The sequence below is a fragment of the Suncus etruscus genome, chromosome 3 (assembly GCF_024139225.1).
Source record: "Suncus etruscus isolate mSunEtr1 chromosome 3, mSunEtr1.pri.cur, whole genome shotgun sequence".
NCBI classification, from domain to species: Eukaryota; Metazoa; Chordata; class Mammalia; order Eulipotyphla; family Soricidae; genus Suncus; species Suncus etruscus.
This window is the reverse complement of record NC_064850.1, coordinates 120,444,395-120,470,195: the sequence shown is the minus strand read 5'-3', so window position 1 is coordinate 120,470,195 and position 25,801 is coordinate 120,444,395. Positions and strand designations below refer to the sequence as shown.

The 25,801-nt window shown below is 49.9% G+C and overlaps 1 protein-coding gene and 1 non-coding gene across 2 annotated transcripts in view; one reads left to right on the top strand and one right to left on the bottom strand.

Moving 5' to 3' along the window:
• MAML3 (mastermind like transcriptional coactivator 3) overlaps nucleotides 1–11,381 on the bottom strand; it is a 219,232-nt gene extending 207,851 nt beyond the window's left edge. The window contains exon 1 of the mRNA XM_049769993.1: nucleotides 10,340–11,381. Within this exon, the coding sequence (XP_049625950.1) occupies nucleotides 10,340–10,840 (501 nt within the window). The 5' untranslated portion in view covers nucleotides 10,841–11,381. The remainder of the gene's footprint in view (nucleotides 1–10,339) is intronic.
• Nucleotides 11,382–21,154: 9,773 nt separating this feature from the next.
• Nucleotides 21,155–21,261, top strand: LOC126005530 (U6 spliceosomal RNA). The gene has a single exon (XR_007494581.1). It is a non-coding gene; the product is annotated as a U6 spliceosomal RNA (small nuclear RNA).
• The last annotated feature ends 4,540 nt before the right edge of the window (nucleotides 21,262–25,801 follow it).

The window sequence follows — 25,801 nt, the reverse complement described above, 5'->3', positions numbered from 1 at the left end:
ATAAAAGCTCCCTAGTAAAGACTTGATTCTGATGGTCTGTTCCTTTTTCTAAATCATCTCAGATGCTTTCAAAAAGAAGAAAATGCTTTCCACAGATATGAGGATTTAGATGTTTACTGAGACGGCTATAACCTCAGCAGCCTTTAGAAAACAATTTTTCCATCGGGTAATTATAACCCGAGAGCAGTGAAAGAATCAATATTCAAACAGGCGCTTACAGACTCCGGGTTTTCAAAGAAAACGGTCCAGCATGGAAATAAGCAAATCTCAGGCCCATGAGCAGCAAAGGCGTAAAGACACAAACTGGCTCCTCTGGGCCGATGGATTCACACCTCATCCACCTCTGAGCCCGGCCAAATAGGACACTTGGTTGGGCTTGATGGTCTCTGAGTCAGGCCTTGTGGAGGTTAAGATTTGAAGCAAGTATCATCATGGAGGCAAATGTGCTCCCCTCACTCTTCAGCTCACACACAAAGCCCCAGGAGAGCGGAGCAGCGGGGTGGATGGGCGGCCACTGACCTGCTTCTGGAGCAGGATGCCATGGTTCTTCAGTGAGTGGCAAGAAGGCCCAGCCAGGATGAGTCCCCCTGGTTCCTGCACACTCGCTAGGCACACAAGCTCCAGAGAGGACAAGTGGGAACACAAAGACTCAGAGATACAGAGGCTGGAGGTGCCAGAGTTAGGGCAGGAACAAAGTGGGGGTGTCTCCTTATGAAAGATTCAGTCAAGGGCCAGTCCATCTAGGACTCTAGGTTTCAGCTCCTGATGCTGAAAGCAAAAGGGAGGGAGAAGGCAGCTGCTCAAGAAAGACCCCCCTGGGCAGGTGAAAGGAAAAGGAGGAGGAGGAGGAGGAGGGGCATGGGGAAGAGGGAAGAGGAAGGAGAAAAGGAAGAGGGAGAGGATGGGAAGAGAAAGAGAAGGAAGGAGGAAGGGGAAGGGGAGGAGGGAAGAGGGTTAGGTTGGAGAGGCCATTGGGGAGCCCCCGCAGGGCGCTGAGGAGGGCCAGAGAGTCAGAGTCACTGGGCTGCATTTCCAGAGAGCAGGCGGCAGCAGGTGACCATTACCAGCTCACACAGATGACTGGGTTAGTCAGGGTAATTGAACCCCAAGGAAGTGGCACTTCACCGACCAGTCCAACCTGCCCCCACAGCCCTGGGGTGCTGCCTCACACGGTGCTGGGAAGCTGCTGGGAAGCGCCAGGCCTGGAGAACCAGTTCTGAGGCCAGGAACTGCCAACTGGCGCCAGCAAAATCCGGGCCTGGTCCTTCCCTGGGGGGGCAGGGAGGAGAGAGGGCAGGCAGGCTCCTCTGCCTCCAAAAACAAGGATGCAGAAGGCAACACCCACCCCTGGGCTGGCTCTGGGACGCTTCCCCATGAGGTGTTCAGAGGTCACTCCTGGAGGTGCTGGGTTCAGGATCGAACCTTGGTCTCCTGTGTGCAGAGCAAGCTATGCTCCAGTCCTGCGCTGTCTACTCTGGGACAGAAGTGGGGCTGGGGCCAAGCTGGACTCAGCCACTTGTGGGGCAAGTGTCACTGGTCCCTTAAGGGCTTTTGGAACCAACGTTGCTGTTTACACATAATCCATGAATAGAAAGAACCCAACTTGGTCCACAGAAAGGCTTACACAGGTCCAGAGAGGAGCGGAGACAGGGATTCAGGACACGGGAGGAATTCAGGGAAGAAGGGAATTGCAAAAACAATGTCTTATCAGCCAAAACGAGGGGCCTCAAGAGGAGAGTCAGGCCTCCTTCCCCATGTCTCAAGCTACTGCCACTTCTGTACTCATTCATGCGCCTCATATGGTCTGAACACTCCAGAACAATCTAGAAGGAGGAGCTGAAGGTCACGTGCATGCACATCGGCTGATCACTAAAAAATGGGACCACTGAATCACAATGGGCTTCACTTTCAGTGGGGGCTGAGGGGACACAAAAAAACCAAATGTGACAATGCAAAGGTTAGGAATGTGAGAGAGAATATATTTTCCCTGGAATCACTGCTAAAGGGGGAAACAGAGGCAGGGAGCTGCATCACTTCCCAGTCTCATCATGAACTCAGCACACAAGGACTCCATCTTGCTGTGTGCAAGATGAGAGGAGAGGCCCCTTTTCCAGATGTGAGGACATGGAAAGATTAAAGGCACCTTCGGTTCTACCTGGTCCCTATCTGGCACCACTGTAGTCTGACCAGATCAGTTCTTTCTGTGATGACAGAAAATGGAGCCCAGCAAGCCGCCCACTGCATCTCCCATCGGCTTCACCATTCCCCCTGTGTTCTTCTTTGGAACGGCCACCAACGGAACCTAAGGGTCCCCACAAGGCCACCACAGGTGTCTGCCCCCTCTTCAGGAACCAGCTTGCTCTTTCTTTGCAAACCAACTGCTCCCTGCCATAGAGACTCCAGCCCCCCGACTTCTCACTCAGGTCCCTGAGTATCTCTCCCTTAGCTTTACAGACTGGAAGAACCCATGGTGACAAGTTGCAATCTGGGATGCCATGTCACCCCATGAATCCTGGTCTCCATTGCCGCGACCCACCCGTACTACCCTACCTCCCCAAATGCCTTTCTTCCTCCGTGAACCAGACCAGTGTTGCTCAAGAAATCGCCACAAGGCAGCTCTGTCCATCGAGAGAGCAAAGGGACCCCAGAGCTAGCCTTGCACGCACCCACCCATGTCCAGTCCCAGCCCCATTACCAAATCAGGTCCCTCAAACACCACCAGGCACACCCGAACACAAAGGTAGGAGTAAGCCCTGAATATCATTGAATGTGGCCAACCTCTCCCACCTTCCAAGGAAAAAAAAAAGAAAGATGCAGGTGATTGCTTTAGACGTTTATATGAAGGTAGTGTTTGGTTTATGGGTTGGGTGATGGAGCGGTGATGGGAAAGGCTGTAGGAGGTGATAAGAAAGGCTCTGGGAGGTGATGGGAATGGCTGTAAGAGGTGATGGGAAAAGCTATAGAAGGTGATAGGGAAGGCTATAGGAGCTAATAAAGACTCTAGGAGGTGATGGGGAAGGCTCTGGGAAGTGATGGGAAAGCTTGTAGAAGATGATGGGAAGGCTGTAGGAAGTGACGGGAAAGGTTCTAGGAGGTGATGGGAAGGCTATAGGAGGTGGTGGGGAAGGCTCTGGGAAGTGATGGGAAAGCTTGTAGGAGGTGATGGGAAAGGTTCTAGGAGGTGATTCCCCCTCCAAATACAGTGTTGCCACTAGCTCCTGAAAATAACTCCACAGGTCTAGTTAGTCCAGGCAGACCCAGAATAGCTGCTGAAAGCAAACTTGACCTCAGCAAGAACCAGGCAGGCACTGGTCACTGTGCAGCCATGGAGCAGCCCAGCACCTCTCCCACGCTGCCCCCCACCAGGCCATGTCCCTCCCCTTTATGGACCTTCGTGGAAGCCCTTGGGGCCTTGCATTCTCCATCCCTGGGAACTGGGAGCACTGAACAGACAAGAAACAAACAGATCTCAGGTCTGAGTACGGTAGGTGGGATGACAGAGTGCAGCAGGAGAGGCCTTAACCTCCAACTCTGCGGGGGAGGGGGGGAGAGATTGGAACCCTCCTGTCACGTGTTAAACCTTCCAAAGTCTGGGATCTAACTGGACTTTGCAGGGGTCTAGGCACCCAACCCCGCCCCCACAAGCTAGAGACTTGAGGAATTAAGACAGGACTCTGAAGGTTGCTAAAAAATCAGGAGTATCCTTTCCCTTTCCTATAGTTGACCTAAGGTAGGGGCATACTGAGACCACCACCACCACCCCAGCCACCATAGACCACCCTGGCCACTGAAAAGGGGTGTCTAAAAGAGGCATCTAAATTTCCTTCAGGCTCTCTGCAAGTCATGGGGGTGTCTTTATAATTCCCCCAAGAATAGCATGCACAGCTTGTTTTACTTACAACTTCCAGAATCGGACCCAGATTGAGCAAGGCTCTAGCTTTCTCCCTAGGGGGCTGCTCAGGCTTGGGGCTTGAAGACACTTAACAGACAGGGCTTGGGGAGTCTCAGAAAATAGACTTGGGGTGCTTCCTCTCCTCCCTGCCCCATGGAACCCCGCAGGCTCTAAGTGTTTATTATACAGGGCACTGTGGCTCCATCATCTATTTTTATCCGTTTTTCTTGCTTGAGTTCTTGAAGTCTTTTTTAGATTTAAACCAAAGTCGATTTGGGTTCAGGAGAATTTAGTGGTATCTTGGGCATGGCTGATTTTTTTTTTTCCTGAAGCCACATTTTCAACTCCGAAAAAGGAATCATGGATTGGAAGGAGTTGTCTGAGAAGCCTGTTGTATTTCTAGTAAAAATGTAATTTGAGGGGTTGGGGGGGGGGCTAATAACTTTGGAGCAGTCTCCTATAAACCAATCAATCAGTTTTCTTTCCTTTTTGGTAGAGACCAATATCAGATTCACTTAAATCATCACCAAAGGGCATCACTTTACTTGAAATGGCACAAGGAATGTCTAATTCAACGGAAGCAACTGAAGTCACGATGAAGCATACACTGATGATTAGAAACACAAAATCCGGGGTCGGAGAGATGGCATGGAGGTAAGGCGTTTGCCTTTCATGCAGAAGGTCATCGTTTTGAATCCGGGTGTCCCATATGGTCCCCCATGCCTGCCAGGAGCAATTTCTGAGCATGGAGCCAGGAGTAACCCCTGAGGCCGGGTGTGACCCAAAAACCACAAAAAAAAAAAAAAAGAAAAGAAAAGAAAAGAAAAAGAAAAAAAAAAAGAAACACAAAATCCTGGGGCCAGAGCAATAGCACAGCAGGGAAGATGTTTGCCTTGCACCAGGCTGACCCAGGTTCAATCCCTGGCATCCCATTTGTTCTGCCAGGAGCCTGCCAGGAATAATTTCTGATCAAAGAGCCAGGAGTAACCTCTAATTGCTGCTTGGTGTGACCCCCCCCAAATAAACCAAAAACCTCCCACAAAATTCTGTTCTGCCCTTAAACCTCTCCTTCCAGATCTTTCCAGAACATCTCCTCAAAGCCACACGCAACACAAGGCCTGATTTAGCTTTGAACCTTCCTGGTATGAAATTGGCTCAACCAATTCAGTAGAAAGAAGGGATAAAAGGTAAACACACAGTCTCCCCTTGATCACCTGTGCTAATGGAAAGTAAATGATATGCAAAATCAGGACTGCAATTAATCTGAAATGGCATTTTATCCCATTGTTTCATTAGTTATGAGGAAGCACCGAAAGTACATTTCTTCTTTTTTTCTTGTCTGTTCTCCCCCTTGGGAAAAGTGCAAAAGACCCTAAGCAAAGACAAAAAAAAATGTGTGCGAAGGGGAGTGGGAAGGGGAGGCAAGGCAAACACCTGAAAGACCCCAAATTCCATCATGTTATTGTGACTGATTAACAGTCAGAAATGTACAGCCTATAAGGGAGAGGGAAGGATGAATGCAGATCCTCAGAGTTTCTGATCCAGTCCTTGGTTTAAGATTTGGGTGATTGATTTCACAGAGCTCTAAGATGGTAACGGAGAAAATGGGGCAGCATTTGGCCATTCTAAGCTCCAGAATCAAGCAGACAACTGATAAGAAACAATGACCGATCATCACAATTAAGATGCATGAAAGACATGAGCAAAACACGGATGCCTTGGATGTGTCCAAGAATGACTTTGCAGCGCCAAAATGGTTTCCCTAACTGGCTTCCTTCCTTCTAATGCAGGGAAGGCTCATTTTATCTCAAATAAAGATATTTCCTTAACAAGAGCTGATTACTGGTCTGAGATTCTTAGAAAATACCTATAATTTTATTTTAATGTTTGAAATCCTTTATGGTTCTGAGACAGAATATTTTTTTTAAGTATCAAATATACCACCTGCCAAAATGTCTCAGCTTTCCCTGGGAAGGAACTCAGAAAGAAGAGGATAATTTTGTAGACTATGATTAATGGTTAACTAACAGTCTGGCTCCTTTTTTGACCCCTGAGTTTTCTGACCCAATGTTAAAGAAAATGCATCGAGCACCAGACAACATGAGAGCTGTAATTAAAAAAAAAAAAAAGAGCATTCCTCTCCCCCAACCAAAACAAAACAAAACCACTACTAGAAAATGAGAAGTACTGGGGGAGGCCTTAGAACTTAGATTCCTAAAGTTTTTCCACATGAGGCCCATCTGCATAGGCCATGGAAAGTTCTTCCAGGGACAGCTGGTCTACCATGCAGAGCTGAGCAGGAGCATCCTGGCAAACCAGATGTGAAAACGGCTTAAGCCCACGAATGTGTGTCCTTCAACGCTGGAGACAGAAGCCATCACTTCCCATAATGAAGATGAGAAATGAGAAACCAGATTCTCTTCTAGGAGCCACAGCCCTTGACTCATCAGGAGCTGACATTTCTTTCCTAGGCCTCATCTGCGTCCAGATGAGAACATTCCAGAAGGGCTGCATTTCCCACCCCCAGGATTCAGGAATGAATCCTCTGGTTATTATATGAACCCAAAATGCTTGGACTCCTCCAAGTAAATCACTGGGGAAAGGGGAAGCAGTCCGTAAATTGCATGTAAATGACCCACCCTCTGGAGGTCATTATGGTGACAGTCAGGGAAACAACAGCCATAGGAGGGTTCAGTATGGCTCCCCCACTTTTGTAAGGCTAAAGATGAGTGCTAGTGACCTTTAAACTCCTCAGCCAATGGGAATTCACCTCCTGATTTTTAAGCAAGACTCCAGTTCCAGGCCTAGAGAATGAATAATGTCCCCTCCGCTTACCACAAGTAATTATAACTATTTTAGGAAAAATGCCTTTTCAGTGGCCTCTAATAAGAGAAACCAAGAGTTCTGGCAACAACTCAAGGGGGGAGGGGGAGCCGGGGTGGGGGGAGGGGTGCCATCTGCTGCAGTTCTAAACACCAAGAGTTCCCCGGGGGTTCAAATGGCAGCTTCAGACTCAGAACAGTGGCTGCCCAGTTCCCTCGTCTTGGTCCCCCAAACTAGACCTCTCCCTGAGCCCGCAAAATTTCTTTCTCTTGACCGGCTCTGTGAGGTTTTTGTTTCTTTTCTTTTTCGTGTGTGTGTGTGTGTGTGTGTGTGTGTGTGTGTGAGAGAGAGAGAGAGAGAGAGAGAGAGAGAGAGAGAGAGAGAGAGAGAGAGAGAGAGAGAGAGAGAGGGAGGGAGGGAGGGAGGGAGGGAGGGAGGGAGGGAGGGAGGGAGAGAGAGAGAGAGGAGAGGGAGGAGAGAGAGAGGGAGGAGAGAGGGAGGAGAGAGGGAGGAGAGAGGGAGAGAGGAAAGAGGAGAGAGAAGGGAAAAAGAGAAGAGGGGGTGAGAGGAGAGAGAGAAGAGAGCGGGCAAGCGCTTGTTTGTTTTTGCTGTCCACACTGCCAAGGGTGCTAGATAAGAAAACAAATCAACTCTTTTGATTAGACTCATTACACTTCCCTCTTGAGCCAAGCCCAGCAGAACTAATCAATATTTAGTACCTGGGGTCCACTACCCCTCCCAGGGAGACAATAGCAGTAAAACAACATTGTCCGATGCATCTTTATTTGGATCATCGCCGTGATGAGGATGATGATGAGGAAGATGATGTCCCTGGGCATACAAAGCCCCAAAAGCGGGGCTGCTAGCGCCCCTGCCCGCCCCCCCCCCCCCCAGCTGGATCCCACAGCCAGTTCAGGAAGAACAAGATCAACCTTTTCTCTTTGCAGCCTCTGCTTTCAGAATCATTATCTTCCATCTAGGCTGTTTCCTTTCGGGGAGGGGAACTGTGCGAATTTTGAAACTAGTTCTTTAAAAAAAAAAAAAGGAGAAACTAAACTTGTGAGGATGATGTTGATTTGGGTGGGTTTGATGTTTTGTTTTGTTTTTCCTTGCCTTTGTGGCGCACAGAACTTCCACCCCGGCCTACAGAGACAGAAAGAGGCTGTGTGTGTGTGTGTGTTTGTGTGTGTGTCTCGTGTCGGCCTTTTTCCTACCCTCCCTCCCAATCTCAAGGAGGCAGCTCAAGTGAAGGCCAGACCCGGTCCTGAAAAATCCGCCCAGTCGTTCACAGCACATCCGCCAGTCGTCGGCAGGCCGCGTCATGGGCACAAAATTGATTTCCAGAATGCTCTTTTCGAGTATTTTCTGCCCCACGTCCATCTGTTAACTTGCTCGACTGGGCTCCGCTCAGAAAAGGACGGCCCGACGCTTCGCCACGAACCAGGACCAGGTTCTCTAACTCCCTCCTTCCTTCCAGCACTCGCCTGGGCGCGCGGCCACCTAAACCCCCTGGAGGGGGGACGCCGCATGCCAAGCGCACCCCGAACCCCAACAAACCCAAACTTTCTCTGGCCTCTTTAACTCTCCCCCTGGGGCCCGCGCTTGCGAGCGCCCAGGCTTTTGTTCCAGCCGCGCCCCAGGCGGCCGCCCCAGCAAGTCCTACTGCCGGCCCCAGGCGCAGGCGGCGAGGCCCAGCGTTGGCTACGCGCCCCCCCAAATCTGCGTCGGTGCTCGGGGGTGGGGAGAGGTGTGCAAACACGGGCAAGAAGGGGGGACGTGATACGCAGAGTCTCTAGCCTCGCCAGTTTCCCGCGACCCTGAAGGGGCGCCGAGAAGTGGGTTCCGCTGGCTAGGCGGGCGCGCGCCCAAGAGTCCGACTGGTCCCGAGGTGGGGGAGCGGCCACCTCCGGCACCCTCAAAAAAAAAAAAAAAAAGGCTCCTGTGTCCGAGCGGCCTCCAGCTTCCTGGCCGAAGTGAGCACCGCCCATCCGAGCTGGGGGCTCAGGGGGGCACGGGCGGAGGAGCGGGTAGGGGGGTGCGCACCCCTGCGCCCCTCCCCGCGGGGAGGACAAAGCACCTCCCGCGCCTTCACCCCGGGCCGCGACCCCCGCGGGCAGGCCTCGGGGTTGCAGGAGAAAGAGCAGGAGGAGGAGGAGGGAAAGGAGGAGGGCGCAGCCCGCGGGACCCGGGCGGGCTAGCGGGCGGGAGGCGGAGCGCGCGGCTACGGCGATCCGGGAGGAGCCAGAGCTCGGAGCAGCCCAAGATAAACAAATTGTTCCTCTTCACGTGCGGGGGGTCGGGGGGGGGGCCCAGCCGCCCCTCCCCCCAGCGGTCTTTGTCACATGCGCGGCCCCCCGCGCCCCCCAAGGCCTCCGGCGGCCGGGGCGCCACCCCTGGCGCCGGCGCGCGCGGAGAAGGGGAGAGGAGGGGGCTGCGCGGGGTCCACCCCGCACCCGGCGGGCGCTGGGGGAGGGGAGCCCCCACTCGGCTCCGCTCCGCTCCGAGCTTCCGGCGCCCCCTCCGCCGAGGAAAGCCAAGCCGAAGAACCGGAGCGAGGAGATAAGAGAAAAGGATTCGGGGCGCGGGGTGAGGGACGCGGACGGCCCCTTCCTCCGCGAGCGCCGCGGTCATTGGCTGCGCCGCGTCCGCGGGCCCGCCCACTGGCCATTTAAGCCGCCTTCAGCCCGCGGCTCCCCTCCACAGCCACCCCTGCAGACCCCGGGCTTTCGAGCCCCCTAAGCCCTGAAATCGGCAGTGCCAGAAGTGATGGAGAGGCGGCCGGGGGTTGCTTTTAACAAGTTTGGAGAGGAGCGCGACGCGACCCCGTAGGGCGCTGCTCCCCAGCCCCGAACTACCCACCCACCCTGGCAGCTCATCGCCTTTTTCCTCTCTCTCGACCCCCTACTACGTGCGTTCCACCTGCCGGGTCGCCCCCGCGCCATCCCTCACACAAGAGCGCACCCGGTGCGCCCCGCATCTGCGCGCGCGGCCCGCTACGCTCGCTCACTTCCAAAGTTCATTCACAAAACTCCGACTCGGTCGGGCCCGAGCGGCGTCCGCCCCCGAGCTGCGGCGGCAGCAGTTCCCCACCCCCACTCCCAAACAGACACACACACACACACCCCGGACTCCGACCCCGCACCCAGTCTAGGTGTAAGACGCTGGGGACGCGCGGTGGAGAGCTGCGAGGTTTCCCCCGGCGGCCTCGCTCCACTCCAGGGCTCGAAGCGAAGTGAGGGGTGGGTGGATAACAAAACTTTTCTAGCTTTTCCCTCCGACGCTTCCCTAGCTCCCTCCGCCCCGCGCAGTCGTGACTGGCTCCCCCGACTCCCTCCCTCTTCGCCCCCTCGTCCCCAAATCCCCAACTCTGACAATCCTGACTTGGGCACGGGTAGCAGCGGCGGCGGCGGCGGCAGCTGGGCACAGGAAAAGTTGACGAGCACCCGGGGGCTGCAGCCTGCCGAACCCATCAGTCACCCTCCACACACACACACACACACACACACACACACACACACCCCACTGGCTTCCCCAAAAGAAGCTCCGCGCGCCCCCCACCCACTTCCCCGCCACTCGGCCCGGCCCGACGCGCGCGCCCCAGGCCGGCGGCCCGGGCGCCCTCACCATGATGAGCGTGTGGTTCCTCTGCTCGGCCGAGGGACCCTCCGCATCTTGCTGGGGTTTGCTCGGCGGCTGCTGTTGCTGCTGCTGCTGCTGTTGCTGCTGCTGCTGCTGCTGCTGCTGCTTGCCGCTGCCGGCGCCCGCTTTCTTGGCCCGCTGCTCGAGGGTGCGCTGGTAAAGGCTCACGGTGTCCCGGCGCTCCAGCTCCAGCTGCTCCGCCTGAGCCTGGTGGTACCTGTTCTCGCAGTTGACGTGGTGCCGCCGGCAGCCCTCGATGCGCTGGCGGAGCCGCTCCACCACGGTGCTGTGCTTGGGGACGGCCACCGAGCCGCCGCCGGGACCCCCGTTGCCGCCGCCGGCCGCGGGGTGATTGCCACTCGCAACCACCGCGGGAGTACTACTGGGAGACGTATTCACCCCGATGCCGGCCCCGCCGAGGCCACAGTTCAGGCTACTGTTGATGCAAATACTACTGCCATTCGCGGGGGCCGCGAAATCCCCCATCCTGTTCCCCGGGCACACTTATTTGGGAAGAACTTTTTTTTTTAACCTACCCCCCCCTCCGCCTCCCCGTTCCCTATCAGCCTCCTCCTTGGGTCCAAGGATTAAAATAGTTTAAGTGGAACGCGGGGGAGACGCAAGCACATGGATTAAAACAGCGATCCCGGAGGGGTGAAGAAGAAAAAAAGAGAGAGGTGGGGGAGAGATCTTTTTGGGGTGGTTTTGTTGTTTCCTTAAAAAGAAAAAAAAAACTGTAAAGGTCGAAGGGCTGGGGCAGGGGCTGTTATCAGAGGACCATCAGCCACGTAAACGACCAAAAAAGAGACTCGCACTGGGCCCCACGCTGCTGCCAAGCCGGGTCGCAACTCAAGGGGCGAGCCGCCGCTCCTCGCCTGGCCTGCTGTTTATAATCCATGCTGGGCTCAGAGATTCCAGGAGGGTTTTCCGGTGCTCGGCCGGCGCGTTCTCTCCGTCCGGGCCGCACAAAAAGCACGCCCCATGGGCACAGCGACACCTCGGCCTGGGGCGCGGAGCCGCGCGGCGCCCCGTCGCTCCACCCGGCATCTGGAGGCGGCCCCGCTCGCCTAGGGCCCGGTCCTGGCACCGAAAAGTTTTGGTGTGGGGATGCCGCCCCGTGTGCTCAGAGTACTTGGGCCGAGGAGGCTCGGCTGCATGTCACGGGCGCCTGCCTAGAGCGCGGGAGGAGGCGTCGGGCCGGGCCGGGAGGTTGGACACACATGGGCCGTCGGAGGTGAGCGCCCCCGGGAAGGGAAGGCCGGGGAAGGCAGGCAGGCAGCGAGAGATCGCCGGAGTCCGGAGCGCGCCGCCCGCGCCCACAGCAGCCCCGAACGCACGCACGCACGGACGAACGAACGAACGCTCGGCCGGGCTCGCCGCTGCTGCTGCTGCCGCCGCCGCTCCTGCCACCATCACAATGATCCGCCGCTCGCCGCCTCCGCCTCCTCCTCCTCCTCGCGCTCCTCCACCTCCTCCTCCTCCTCCATGCCAGCGGAGTGATACCAGGACGCGCGAGCTCAGTAAACACGGCCGCGGCGAAGGAGGCGGTGGCGGCGGCAAGCGGCGGCGGTGGCGGCGGCGGCGGCGGCTGCAGGCCCGGGGACCGGCCCCGGGGACGCGGCGCAAAACCCGGGCCGGATTCGGCTTCGCGCAGGAGCGGGCGCACGGTGCCTTCCCCGCGCGCCTCGCCTCGCCTCGCCGCGCCCTGCCCGCCCCTCCCACGCCCCCTAACCTCGCGCCGGCTCCCGGGGACTGCAGGAGCTGCAGCTGCCAGCAAGCAGCGAGAGCAAAAAAAAATGGGGGCAGGAGGAAGAGGAGGGGACCCCCTTCTACAAACACAGACACATGCACACACACATGCACGCACACACACACACACACACACACACATAGCCCGGGACGGGAGGGAGGGGGAGCTCGGGAATGCATCAACTTTTGACCTGTGTGTGCGTACGTGCGTGCGTGTGTGTATGTGTGTGCGTGTGTGTGGCCAAAGCGAGTGCATGCGTGTGGTTCTGTGTCTGGCGGCGCTCGCGCGCGCGCGCTTGGGGACGCGCGCCCGGCTGGGTTTCTTCTTGACTCGCGGCGGCGAGTTGTTGTTAGACATTTATGCATTCTGTGGCAGCGCGGTGCATGACCGCGCAGAAACATTGAGGCTTCACAGCAGTGGCCCGGTAGCCCTCGCCGGGTGCAAAGAAGAGAAAAAATAAAAAGGCAAATGAAGGATTTGTTTTTGGATATGCAGGTAATAATAATAAGTCCTGGCTGGTCAGCACCCTACCTGCCTCGCTCTCTTGGACACTCGTTTAAACTCTGGGCCAGTCTCCCTCCGTTCACCTATGCTGAATTCTGAAGCTTCCAAAAAAATCATCGTAAGAAAATCAGTGTACACACATACCCCCCCCCAACTTGTAATATTATTCAGATTTGCTGTACATAATAATGATTGTTGTTAGTGAGGCAATTATTGTTTTACTTACCCTCAGAAAAAAAATCAAATAAAGCAAGCAGGGACTGTGGGGTGACACTCACAGTACATTTTAACAGACTGTTTTGAACACTAGGTGCTAATGACAGCAGTAATTAAGGGTCCTTCGCAAATCAAGTGGAAAGATTGCAGATTTCAGGGAGTGGAACTATAGAGAAAAGCCAAGCATTTCACAGTTTGTCATGACCAAAACAAAAACAAACAAGAACAGCCTTACTCCATTGCTTAGATACAGTCCTTTCGGTTTCAATGAGTCCGCCATAAGGACAGTTAAAATGACAGTGACCACAGGAAGGACTCGAAACTTTCCCGCCTATACCCAGAGATGAAGTCCAAAAAGACTAATAATAAAATAGCAACCATTAGGGATTAAACAGCATTGCCCTGAATCTGGACCAAATCCTTCACAGACACCTAACGCCCCTCCCCCATTCAAATAGAGAAACTGCCTCTTTGGGATCAGTAGTGAACTGTTAAGAATAAAGCATTTTCTATTATCTCAATAAATCTTAGAGAATTAGTTTTGAGAGTAAAAATACACCCCAGTTTTCTAAAATAGCCAGGAATAAAAGAACTTTGGATCTCATGCATTAGTCATGAGATGTGATTTAAACTATCTTCATTCCCTGGCATTGCAGATTAGCATAGGATGCTATTTCTAACCTCATAATGTCAGCAATAAGAAGCTATATTTTTCTTCAATTAATCCGGTCTATAGGGTGAACTATCTCCTTCAGTCCACTGGATTACATGGTAAAACGAATGGTATGAAAGCTAGTGAGCACAGTAGTAGTGAGGCCAGTCCTGTGGGAGAAGGTAGCTTATATCCAGTGGCGGGACTTTTGGGGTAGATTATTTAATGATCATACAGCCGCCTCCATCATAATCTTCTCTTTCTAGTCTGTGAGAACATTACCCAGAATTAGTCCTTGGCAAAAATTCCGTTCAGATACTAAAAACACAGACAATTCTAAGAAACTCTAAAAGAGAGACACCCCGTTAGGGCCTTTGTCATTTTTTTTTTTAACATATTCACCAAATACTATCTCTGTGAACTCAGGAAACACATGTTCTCTGCTGAAGGAAGTGATGACTGAGCGGGGCAACCCCCTCCCTTCCCGGACTCCTCCCAGCTCCCACCTAGGCCTCTGCCAAGACTCCCCAGGACGCCCAGACAGGCTGGAGGGGCTCCAGCATCTGAGTTCTCAGTTGGGGGCTTGTATCTGAACCTTGCTTCTTCCTGTGCTTCAGAAATAAAATCTCATGGAGGGTTTGTTATCTGAAAAAGAAAAGAAAAAGAAAAAGAAAGAAATTAAATGAGCATAGCAGAAACATGCATTCCCATTAAGAGATCCCTCTTTTTTCATAAGGGAGTCCCCAAATACTCCAAGACTGTGCATGTTCTTTTGGGGAGCAAGAGGGAGGGAGCATGCTGTAGTGTTACTCCACGCACACCTGGCTCAGTCTCCCAGGTGACAAATGGGGCGAGAGCTGCAACCACCACTTTAGGGTCATGGATGGGGAGATGAGCACCCTGTTGGCTGTTCACGAACATATGTGAACACATGCGTCCATCCATGTTTGCGTGCATGAGCACATTCCCACTCTCATCTCTTCAGGGTGTAGTGGAGGCAGCTTTAGTTGACAAGTGCCGACATCCAGAACCTGGGGGACAAGCAGGACTGAGTTCCAGTGATGGGGTACACAGGGGACAGAGAATCTGCAAAAAAGCATGTGACACACACACCCCACTCCACTGGAACCTACGTGGAATCAGAACTCTTTTTTCTTTTCTTTCTTTTTTTTTTTTGTTTTTTTTTTGGTTTTTGGGCCACACCCGGCGGTGCTCAGGGGTTACTCCTGGCTGTCTGCTCAGAAATAGCTCCTGGCAGGCACGGGGGACCATATGGGACACTGGGATTCGAACCAACCACCTTTGGTCCTGGATCGGCTGCTTGCAAGGCAAACACCGCTGTCTGTCCGGCCGGAATCAGAACTCTTGTCCTAATTGTACAGGGTGAAGCAAGACGAGGAAGTCCCCAGCCTTGGGTTGGGGTTCCCGCAACACAGCGGTCCCCCACATCAATGAGTGGTGGGAATCAGCATCCAGAGAAGCGGGGCTGGGGACTCCCTGGGTAGGTGCTACCCTTATGTGCAGTCAGCAACATGGCTCGCCTGGTTCTGAGCTGGTACCATCTGATCTCTGTGCATCTCTCTGGAATATCTCCAGCTGTGGGGACCAAGAGAAATGTTGGACAAAGCTCGATCCCCTAACTTACTTAGCCCAGCAGTGCTGCCTCTCGCCATCCTACAGATCAGCACCCTAGTCAGAGGCCCTTCTAAGTTCCAGGACATTGCCTAGACACTCTCTTTTACTTCTCCAGCCGTGCCAGCTCAAGAGGCTCTCAGACCTTCTACACCCTAAGTGCTTACTAGAGAGATGGTGAGGGCGGTGGCAGCACCAGGCAGAGCCCACCAGGGCAAAGGGACCAAGGTTCCCTGTTAGAACCTCCAGCCTGTTCTCTTAAACTGTGTGTAACAAAGCCTGCTTATTCTGGAGAAAGGTCAGCCTTGTTTAACCAAAAATCTTAATTACATAATGTCTTTAAAAAGCTTGAGTTTCATTACTTTCTGAGAAGGCGTTCTGTCTGGTTGAAGAGGGCCTGTCCCCTGGAGCGCTAACCATCCCTGGCCTGAGAACCAAGTCACACACACACACACACACACACACACACACACACACACACACACACACACACACACACACACAGTCTCCCAGGAGAATTGATACCCAAAGTGTGTTTCCTGAAGTCTTTTGAGATCCCCAGTAGAAGCCCTTGTGCCTACCTTCTTCCCTTCTTCTCTTCCCCTTTTCCACTGGGCAAAGTTTTCTTTCTTTTTTTTTTATAATTATCTTTATTTAAACACCGTGATTACAAATATGATTATAATTGTATGATTACAGTCATGTAAAGAACACCCCCCTTGGGCCGGAGAGATAGCATGGAGGTAAGGCGTTTGCCTTTCATGCAGGAGGTCATCGGTTCAAATCCCGGCGCCCCATATGGTCCCCCGTGCCTGCCAGGAGCAATTTCTGAGCCTGGAGCCAGGAATAACCCCTGAGCACTGCCGGGTGTGACCCAAAAACCAAAAAAAAAAAAAAAAAAAAAAAAGAACACCCCCCTTGGCTAAAGAAACTGTGGTACATATACACAATGGAATACTATGCAGCCGTCAGGAGAGATGAAGTCATGAAATTTTCCTATACATGTTCTTTACAGGACTGTAATCATACAACTATAATCATATTTGTAATCACGGTGTTTAAAGATAATTATATAAAAAAGAACACCCCCCTTCACCAGTGCAACATTCCCACCACCAATTTCCCAGATCTCCCTCCTCCCCACACCCCCACACCTGTACTCGAGACAGGCTTTCTACTTCCCTCATTTATTCACATTGTTATGATAGTTTTCAGTGTAGTCATCTCTTCAACTGCACTCATCACTCATTGTGATTGAGCTTCATGTCATGAGCTGCACCTACCAGCCCTCATCTCTCTTGTCTCTGAGATACTGTTAAAAATGTCTTTCATTTATCTTAAAACCCATAGATGAGTGAAACCATTCTGCATCTTTCTCTCTCCCTCTGACTTACTTCACTCAGCATAATAGATTCCATGTACATCCATGTATAGGAAAATTTCATCTCTCCTGACGGCTGCATAGTATTCCATTGTGTATATGTACCACAGTTTCTTTAGCCACTCATCTGTTGAAGAACATCTTGGTTGTTTCCAGAGTCTGGCTATTGTAAATAGCACTGCAATGAATATAGGTGTAAGGAAGGGATTTTTGTATTGTGTTTTTGTGTTCCTCTGGTATATTTCTAGGAGTGGTATAGCTGGATTGTATGGAAGCTCAATTTTCAGTTTGTGAAGGAATCTCCTATATTGCTTTCCATAAAGGTTGTACTAGACGGCATTCCCACCAACAGTGAAAAAGAGTTCCTTTCTCTCCACATTCCCGCCAGCACTGCTTGTTTTCCTTTTTTGTGATGTGTGCCAATCTCAGTGGCGTGAGGTGGTACCTCATAGTAGTTTTGATTTGCATCTCCCGGGAAGAGGTTTTCTGAGTGGAAGCTGTTGGTGAAGAGGAACAATCTAAATTCATGACTTTTCTTTTTCTCCCTTTTCACTCAGATCCAAGTGGTGGTGGGGGGCTCCACTAGTGAATTTTTGGGCATCTGGGCCAGTGGCTCATTACAAGGGACCAACGCTGCAGTGCAAGCAAATCTGGGCCACCCCAACACTGATGAGTGCCTCCAGGGCCCCAGGCCATGCTTGAGGGACCATGTGGCACTGAGAATTGAACCCAGGCGGCAAATATGCTATGTATGAGCCCTAACCACTGGGCTATCTCCCACTTTCCCTCACTCACATAGAAATGCACCATGGGGGGGGCCGGCATGGTAGCGCTAGAGGTAAGGTGTCTGCCTTGCAAGCGCTAGCCAAGGAAGGACCAAGGTTCGATCCCCCGGCATCCCATATGGTCCCCCCAAGCCAGGGGCAATTTCTGAGTGCTTAGCCAGGAGTAACCCCTGAGCATCAAATGGGTGTGGCCCGAAAAAAAAAAAAACAAAAAAAAAAGAAAAGAAAGAAAGAAATGCACCATGGTTGGGGCCAGAGAGATAGCATGAGGTAGGGCTTTTGCCTTGCATGCAGAAGGACGGTGGTTCAAATCCCAGCATCCCATATGGTCCCCCGAGCCTGCCAGGAGCAATTTCTGAGCGTAAAGCCAGTAGTAACCTCTGAGCGCTTCCGGGTGTGATCCAAAAGCCAAAAAAGAAAAAAGAAAAAAAATGCACCATGGAATGTTAGGAGGAAGGTCCATGGCAGAGTCATGACCCTTTCACGGGCACTTGCAGTGGGCTCTCAGGGTGGCCTGCTAATGTAGAATGAAGTCTTTTTCCCATAAGTGAAGTAAAAGCCTTCTGAATTTGGAAGAAATACTTGTCCCATTTCATTGATTCAGGGGCCATAGAAATAGCACAATGGGCAGGGTATTTGCCTTGTACTCAGCCAACCTGGGTTTAATCCCCGGCATCCCATATAGTCCCCGCAGCCTGCCAGTACTGATTTCTGAGCACAGAGCCAGAAGTACCCCTGAGCACTGCAGCATGTGGCCCACCCACCCCCTCAATTTAATTGACTTGGCCATTTCCCATAAGTTCTAGAAACAGTATATTTTCTAGATGCTGCAACCAGGAATGAGCAAGCTGGAAGCCTGTACTTTCCTACTATAAACATTTGTTCACGGAGGATTGAGCTGAAAAGCTCAACAATCCAGAACACTTGAGCTACTCCAAATTCTATAAATTGCTCCTGTTTCACTGGGAGAAGAAACTACAGCCCAGAAAGTTCAAGAATGTTCCAGAAACCTTGGGAACATTAACATTCCAGGCAACAGCTGGTAGTGGCCAGGTCTGAGTCTCGTAGTCCAACTCCAGAACATACCTTCTTCCCAGAGGAATATGACCTTGAGGCCGATTATAACAGGTCCTACCCATGTTAAAAATTCTATGCTTCCATGAAACTACCTATCTCCTGGCTGGCACAGCTTGGAGCCTGCAGACTTACAAGGATGATGCCTAGTGCCTTGCTTCTAGAATACTGCTTTGGCCAGTCTCCCTCTGCCTGGCCAGCACTTGACTTCTTTGGGATCTCTCCCGGGGCTATACTTGGGTTCTCACCCTGTACATGGCCTTTGGTTCCTGACATCTCATGGGCCTGGGACCTCCAAAGTGCTGGACCTGCCTGTGGGAGCAGGTACAGAAGAAACTGAACATGAGTTCCCCAAGCTTCAACTCTGGGTGGGGAAGATGAGTCCCAGCATGGCCCCCTGGCAAGGAAAAAAAACCTCTGTGTACTGAGCTGGGAAAACTCTGGTGGTAGACAGTCCTGGTGAAGGGCCAGGAGAATAGGACAGGGGTCCATGAGACTGCTAGGAGTGATCCCTGAGTACAGTGGGGCATGGTCCCCAAATCGACCATAAAAGAAAATCCCAATGAGATGAACTTATTGGTTTGATCAGGAGATGGTGCCTGTTAGCAAGGAGGAGGGAGGGGTGAAAGGAGGGTGAAAGACTTGAAGTAAGTAAGCTCTGACCCTCAGTCCTGTATATGCATAGGGTTTGGTTTGTTTTGGTTTGGTTTATTCTGGCTGTTAGGAGCCAATTGGCACTGCTCAGGGGATCACTCTCAGTGGTGCTCAGTGGATCATATAGTGATGAGGATCTTGTAGGCAAAGCCTCCCTCAGTCCATTGAGTCCCTCCATCCCACCATATGTATACTGTCTGCTTTGTGGAGGTTTGGAGGCCACATCTAGCAATACTCAGGGATAACTCCTGTGGTGCTGGAGATCAAACCAGAGTCAGACACACCTGGTTGACAAGCACCTTAGTTCACCCTGAAATATCTCTGGAATGTATTTCTATGTAAATATAAATATAAATAAACATATATAAACATTCTAAACCTCACAGATTCATCTCTTCCATCCCTGCTCAAAAACAAGTCAAGGAGCAAAGGGCACTATTCTAGATGCTGAGTTAACAGAAAAATGTCTCTAATCACATACTGTGCTGGATTTTCCTTTATGGATGAGGTCAGGGCTTTAAAAGGAGACAGCTCAAATACAGATGGTCAAAAGGCAGATGCTATCATGCTCTGCATCATTCATCACCAGGCAAATGCACATCAAAGCTACAATGCAATACCACCTCACACCACAGGGACTGGCACATGCCAAGAAGAACAACAACAACCAGTGCTGGCATGGATGTGGATAGAAAGGGACTTTCTTTCATTCACTGCTAGTGGGAAAGTTGACTTGTATGGCCTATTTGAAAAACAATATGGATATACATCAAAAAAATTGGAAATTGAACTCCCATTGGACCCATTAATTCTGCTTATGGGAATATACTTTAGGGGCCCCAAAACTCAGTGTAGAAAAGCCCTCTCTCTGCACTTCTATGTTCTATTATATAAGCATATTATATAAGCACTATAATTATAAGCACTATTCATAATAGTCAAGATCTGGAAACAACCCAAGTTCCTGAGAACAGATGAGTGAATAAAAAATGTGGTACATCTACACAATTGAATACTATGCAGCTATCAGGAAAAATGCAGTCATGAAATTTGCCTATACATGGATGGATATAGGAAATATTATGCTGAGTGAAATGAGTTAGATTGAGAGGGATAGACATAGAATGATCGCACTCATTTGTGGGATATAAAATAAAAGTATGGTAATAATATTCATAAACAATAGAGATGAGGGTCAGGAGGACCAGTCCATGTTATGAAGCTTGCCACAAATAGCAATGAGTGCAGTTAGGGCAGAGAAGGGACTCTGTGACAAAGAGAGTTGGGAATGATCACTCTGGACAAGAACTGGGTGTTGAAAGGAAGCAAAATCATAGGCATAATACCTCTTCAGTAACAATAGTGCAAACCACAATATCTATAAAGGGATAAAAGGGAGAGAGACAGAGAGAAGAAAAATGTCTGCCAAAAACCAGGCAGGGGAAAGGGCAGGCGGGAAACTGAGGACATTGGTGGTGGCAAATGTGCACTGGTGAAGGGATGAGTATTAGACATTATATAATATATATACATTTATATACATATATACATATCAATCCCCGGCATCCCATATGGTCCCCCAAGTTTGCCAGGAGCAATTTCTGAGCACAGAGCCAAGGAGTAACCCCTGAGCGCCGCTGGGTGAGGCCCAAAAACAAAAACAACAACAAAACATATAAAATGTGGCTGTCAAAAATAGGACAACTCAGAACCTAGAGACCTGCCCAGCCTGACTCAGGACCCATTTTACAGATCAGGAAAGGAAGTAACCAATGGCCACTCAAGTTGTATCCTGTCAGCACCCAGATCACTTTACTCTCATGTGGTGCTGCCTTGTGCTTTGAGTCCAGGCACCTATGCTGCCACAGTCAGTTTACCCCAGAGACTTATTAAAGCTGCACAAACTCATTGCTGGTGCTAGGATGGTGCACTCCCCTGGGGACACTTGAGTGCTCTTTTCTGGTGGAAAAGAAGACAACAGGCCATCAGTAAAGAATGTTCTGGATTGATAAGGAATCAGAGGAGGGAAGAGAGGAGGGAGAGGACAGTGAGGAGGGGACACTGTGATAGTGTGGGAGGAAAGAGGACACGTGGGTGTCGGGGGCTGGAATGTTGCATGCATGAAAACCTGTCATTAAAAGTTTTGTAAATCGTGCTTGCTTCAGCAGCACATATACTAAAATTGGAATGATACAGAGAAGATTAGCATGGCCCCTGCGCAAGGATGACACGCAAATTCGTGAAGCGTTCCATATTTTTTTTTTTTTTTTTGGGTTTTTAGGTCACACCCGGCAGTGCTCAGGGGTTACTCCTCCTGGCTGTCTGCTCAGAAATAGCTCCTGGCAGGCACGGGGGACCATATGGGACACCGGTATTGAACCAACCACCTTTGGTCCTGGATTGGCTGCTTGCAAGGCAAACACCTCTGTGCTATCTCTCCGGGCCCAGCGTTCCATATTTAAAAAGAAAAAAAGTTTTGTAAATCATGGTGCTTACAAATAGAAGTTTTGAAAGGTAAAAAAATAAATAATAATAGCACCACTTTTATTGGTGACAATGCAACCTTCATCTCTGAGCTACACAGGTCACTATCTCAGAGACAGCCAAGGTCAGCGCTTTCCAGTGCATGGAGCAGGGGACCGGTGCATGGAGGCGAGAGAACACGCTGGTATTGGACCTTCCAAACACACCCCCTCATCTTCCCAAATGCAGCCCATTTCCCTGCAGGGAAAGGTCCCACAGCCAGGCAGAGCAGGACTCTGTGCCAAGCTACCTCACTCCCATTTCTTCCAGCTTCCATCACATGCACCTTGGGGTCATCTCTTGCTTCTTTTCTGGAGGACCTCAACACCTGGTTTCCATGAGCCCGAACTAACTTGTCAGCGTTGTCACCACTTGCTCCATGTCCACCTTCAGAAGTTGCTCTTTTTGAGTCTGAGCAGGCCAGGTCTGTCTTTCGGAGAACTGGGAAGAAACTGTGTTTGCAGCATTAACATGGGCATCTCAGCCTGATGTGAATGGTAGGGTTTTGGGGACCATAGAGCCCTACAAGGTAGATGGCTGACAACCTGCCGACAAAGAAAGTTGGTCGAGGTACCACCGGATTATTATTATTCTGTTTAACCAAGTGTGTAATTCATTTTTGAGGCTGCATTGGCAAACTACTTTCTAGGGCCATCAAAGGCTTTACCTACCCAGGCCACACAGACCTCCTTTCCCTTCTGGAGATGCTTCTGGTGATCCGTTGGCTTTTGGGTGAGATCAGAAAATAACTTAATGGGACGTGCAGTCATGTTAGCATCAGGAAGTCCGTTAGCTGCTACGAGGTTCAAGACAACGGTCTCCACTTGGGCTGCTAAGTTTTCCTCTCTTCTGCCTCCTCTCCCACCAATTCTCTGATCAAGAGGATCAGATCTTTCTAAAGATCATCTTTCTGTAGCCTGGAAAATGTGCGTTATTGGAAGTGACCGCCAGACAGAAGGGACAGAGCGTGAGTGGAGTCCAGCGGCGCAGGGCCTGCAAGTTCATTGGCCCGAGTCAGCTCACGTGGGTGGATGATTGAAGTGGAGCAAATTCCCCAGGAGATCCGTGAAATTCATTAGCAAACACCCTCAAAGCAGAAACGTGTGGCTTTTCTTGGTTGCAGTAAAACTTCCAACCACTTCTTGCAACCACTTTCTTGCAGATAGTTGCTACCCTGATTTGCCATTGAAAACTTGAAAACTTGTGACAGGCCTCTCTCTCTTTTCTCTCTCCTCTTCTCTCTCCTCACTCATTCTCTCCTCTTCACTCAACCCCCTCTCTCTTCTTTCTCCTCTCTCACTCTCTCTCAAACACACACACACACACACACACACACACACACACACACACACACACACACACTCACTCACTCACTCACACACACACACACCAGCAGCAGCAACAGCAGCAGCACACTACTTTTTTTCCAAGACAAGTTAATCTTCCTCAAGTACTGTTGTTTTTGCCTTCTCAGTTTACTTTTATGCCTTTTCTAAACCTTGCAATCTACATTTTCTTCCATCCTTGCAGTCTGCAGAGGACTGGTCCGCCCCATGTCCTTCCTGCCTCTCCACCTTAGCCATGAATTCCAAGGTGGGGCTGAGGCCAGGTCAGTGCAAGGTCCTGGGAATCTGGCGAGAATCCTGAGGAAAGCAGTTTTCTTTTCTAGGAATCTTGGAGGTTAAGAACCATGTAAACTTGGAGCTGCCTGGGGACAGTTTTGATAGAACAGGACAAAGCCTGCTTGAAACAGAGCCAAGGCAAGGAAAAGAGCCAAGAAATGAGACCGTTTCCAACTATTATTGTCATAGTGGTCCCTCCTCTGCCCTAACTGCACTCCCCCATTTCTATTGTTTTGGGTATTATTCTCATACAACTTTTTTTTAATATTCCAAAAATGAGTGTGATCACTGAGGACAATAACTCAATTTTGAAAGAAGGTAAAATGATATGCATGATATCATTTTAGTAGCAGTATTACAAACCCCGTGCCTTACAGGTAAACAGAAAAGAGAGAGAGAGAGAGAGAGAATGTGTGTTTGTCATAGAGAGGAGTGTGAAAGGGTGAGGGGATAGGAAGGAATTTGGGGCTTGGGTGGAAGGAAAGGGTCATGTGTTGGAACATTGTATGACTGAAATCCAACCATCAACAACATTTTACTCTGTATCTCTTAGTGTTTCAATAAAAAAAAACTTTATTTTTTCATTTATAAAGAAAAAAATGGTGACTATCATTCTCACCCTGGATCCAGTTGGCCTAATTCCAGAATGGCCTAGAAGTTTCAACTATATGAGCCAATAACACCTCTTTTCCTCCGTTTTCTTCCATTCTCTCAATTGTTGTCTGCAACTGAAATCAATTATTTAAGGGAATCATATTATATCCAAGTACTAAAATGTATGCAGTAATAAAGACAATTTATGTAGGTTTACATATGAATCATTGTCTTACTTAGCATGTGAAAAAAAAGAGTAAAGCAATTGAAACCCACCATTTTTGGCCTGGATTCATAAAGTATTTTATTGATGCATTCAAGTAGCTGTTAAAATAAATCATTCAGCTATATTGACAGACAATAAGAAATTTTTGTTATACTTTATTGATTTTTTCTAATAATATTTGTGATTTAAAAAGGCAACCCATGGGGACAGTGGTAGCACAGCAGTAAGGCATTTACCTTGCACGCAGCTGACCCAGGATGGATGTGGGTTTGATCCCCAGCATCCATATGGTCCCCCATGCCAGGAGCAATTTCTGAGAGCAGAACCAGGAGTAACTTCTGAGTGCCACCGGGTGTGATAAAAATAAAATAAAATAAAATAAAAAGTCAATTCATAGGGACCAGAGAGATAGTGTAGAGGTAGGGCGTTTGCCTTGCATGCAGAAGGACGGTGGTTTGAATCCCGGTATCCCATATGGTTGGTCTCCCAAGCCTGCCAGGAGCGATTTCTGAGCATAGAGACAGGAGTAACCCCTGAGTAGCTCTGGGTGTAAAGCAAAAAAAGAAAGAAAGAAAGAAAGAAAGGAAGGAAGGAAGGAAGGAAGGAAGGAAGGAAGGAAGGAAGGAAGGAAGGAAGGAAGGAAGGAAGGAAGGAAGGAAGGAAGAAGGTAGGAAGGAAGGAAGGAAGGAAGGAAGGAAGGAAGGAAAGAAAGAAAGAAAGAAAGAAAGAAAGAAAGAAAGAAAGAAAGAAAGAAAGAAAGAAAGAAAGAAAGAAAGAAAGAAAGAAAGAAACCCATGGAAGTAATAAAGGTACTCTAAAAGTACTATTATAGAATAATAAAATTATGTAACTCAAATATATGAATCAATCAAAATCTAGAAAACTATTTAAACACTGCTGCTCTGGAATTTTAGGTGCTTTTTACTGTCATTTGTTCTTTCTTGCATTACTTTAGTTGTTTATATATCTATCTATATGTGTATTTTTAGCAGGGAAAATAACCTTTTTTTTCTGGGAGGAAGAAAAATCTAATAAAGAAAAGAAATGAATGAGGGAGACTGCAGAGCAGAAATGGGAGTGTTTGCAACCTGAAGTTTGTCTAAATGAGTCAGAGATTACAGAAGGAGGGGAATAGTATTTTGTGGGATCCCCCACCTTTGTGATGCTGTTCCTGAGCCACCTAGCAGATGGACCCCCATAGACCTACCATCTGGGTAACCCAGTAGATAAACTGCTCTGGGGATTCTTAGCTAATTGGGTTGGTACAGTATTTATTTATTTAGCCTTAGACTGATTTTTGTTTGCCATTAGTCTAATAGATGAACTAACCTATATCCAATGGTGCCTCCACTTGACCAGACAGATTCTTCAAAGGACAAACCTATTTTTCAACTACTTTCTTTTTGAGAAGGGTGAATTAGGTAACATTTATTGTTATCTAGGGTCCCGGGTTTGGAGAGGGATTAAGGCACTTGCCTTAAATGCATCCAAGTCAATCAGATCCCCAGCATCACACAGAGTCCCCTAAGCACTGCCTGAAGTGATTTGGAACGCAGAGCCAGGAGTGACTGTCCAAGCACCACTGAGAGTGAACCCCAAACCAAACAACAGAGAAACTACAGTATGCACTTCTTGGAAGAGGACAAACCTGTTTCTGCTCTGTGTCTGGTAAACTCTCCAGACTTGCTCCTGGAAAATGAATGGAGTTTACTTTCACGCCTTGAGTGAGCCGGGTGGTATTATTATCAGTCTATCCTGGTGAAACTATGGGACATTTATCTCATTGACCTATATAGCTCATCCCACATGACGTCACACTTCTGACATTGATGAA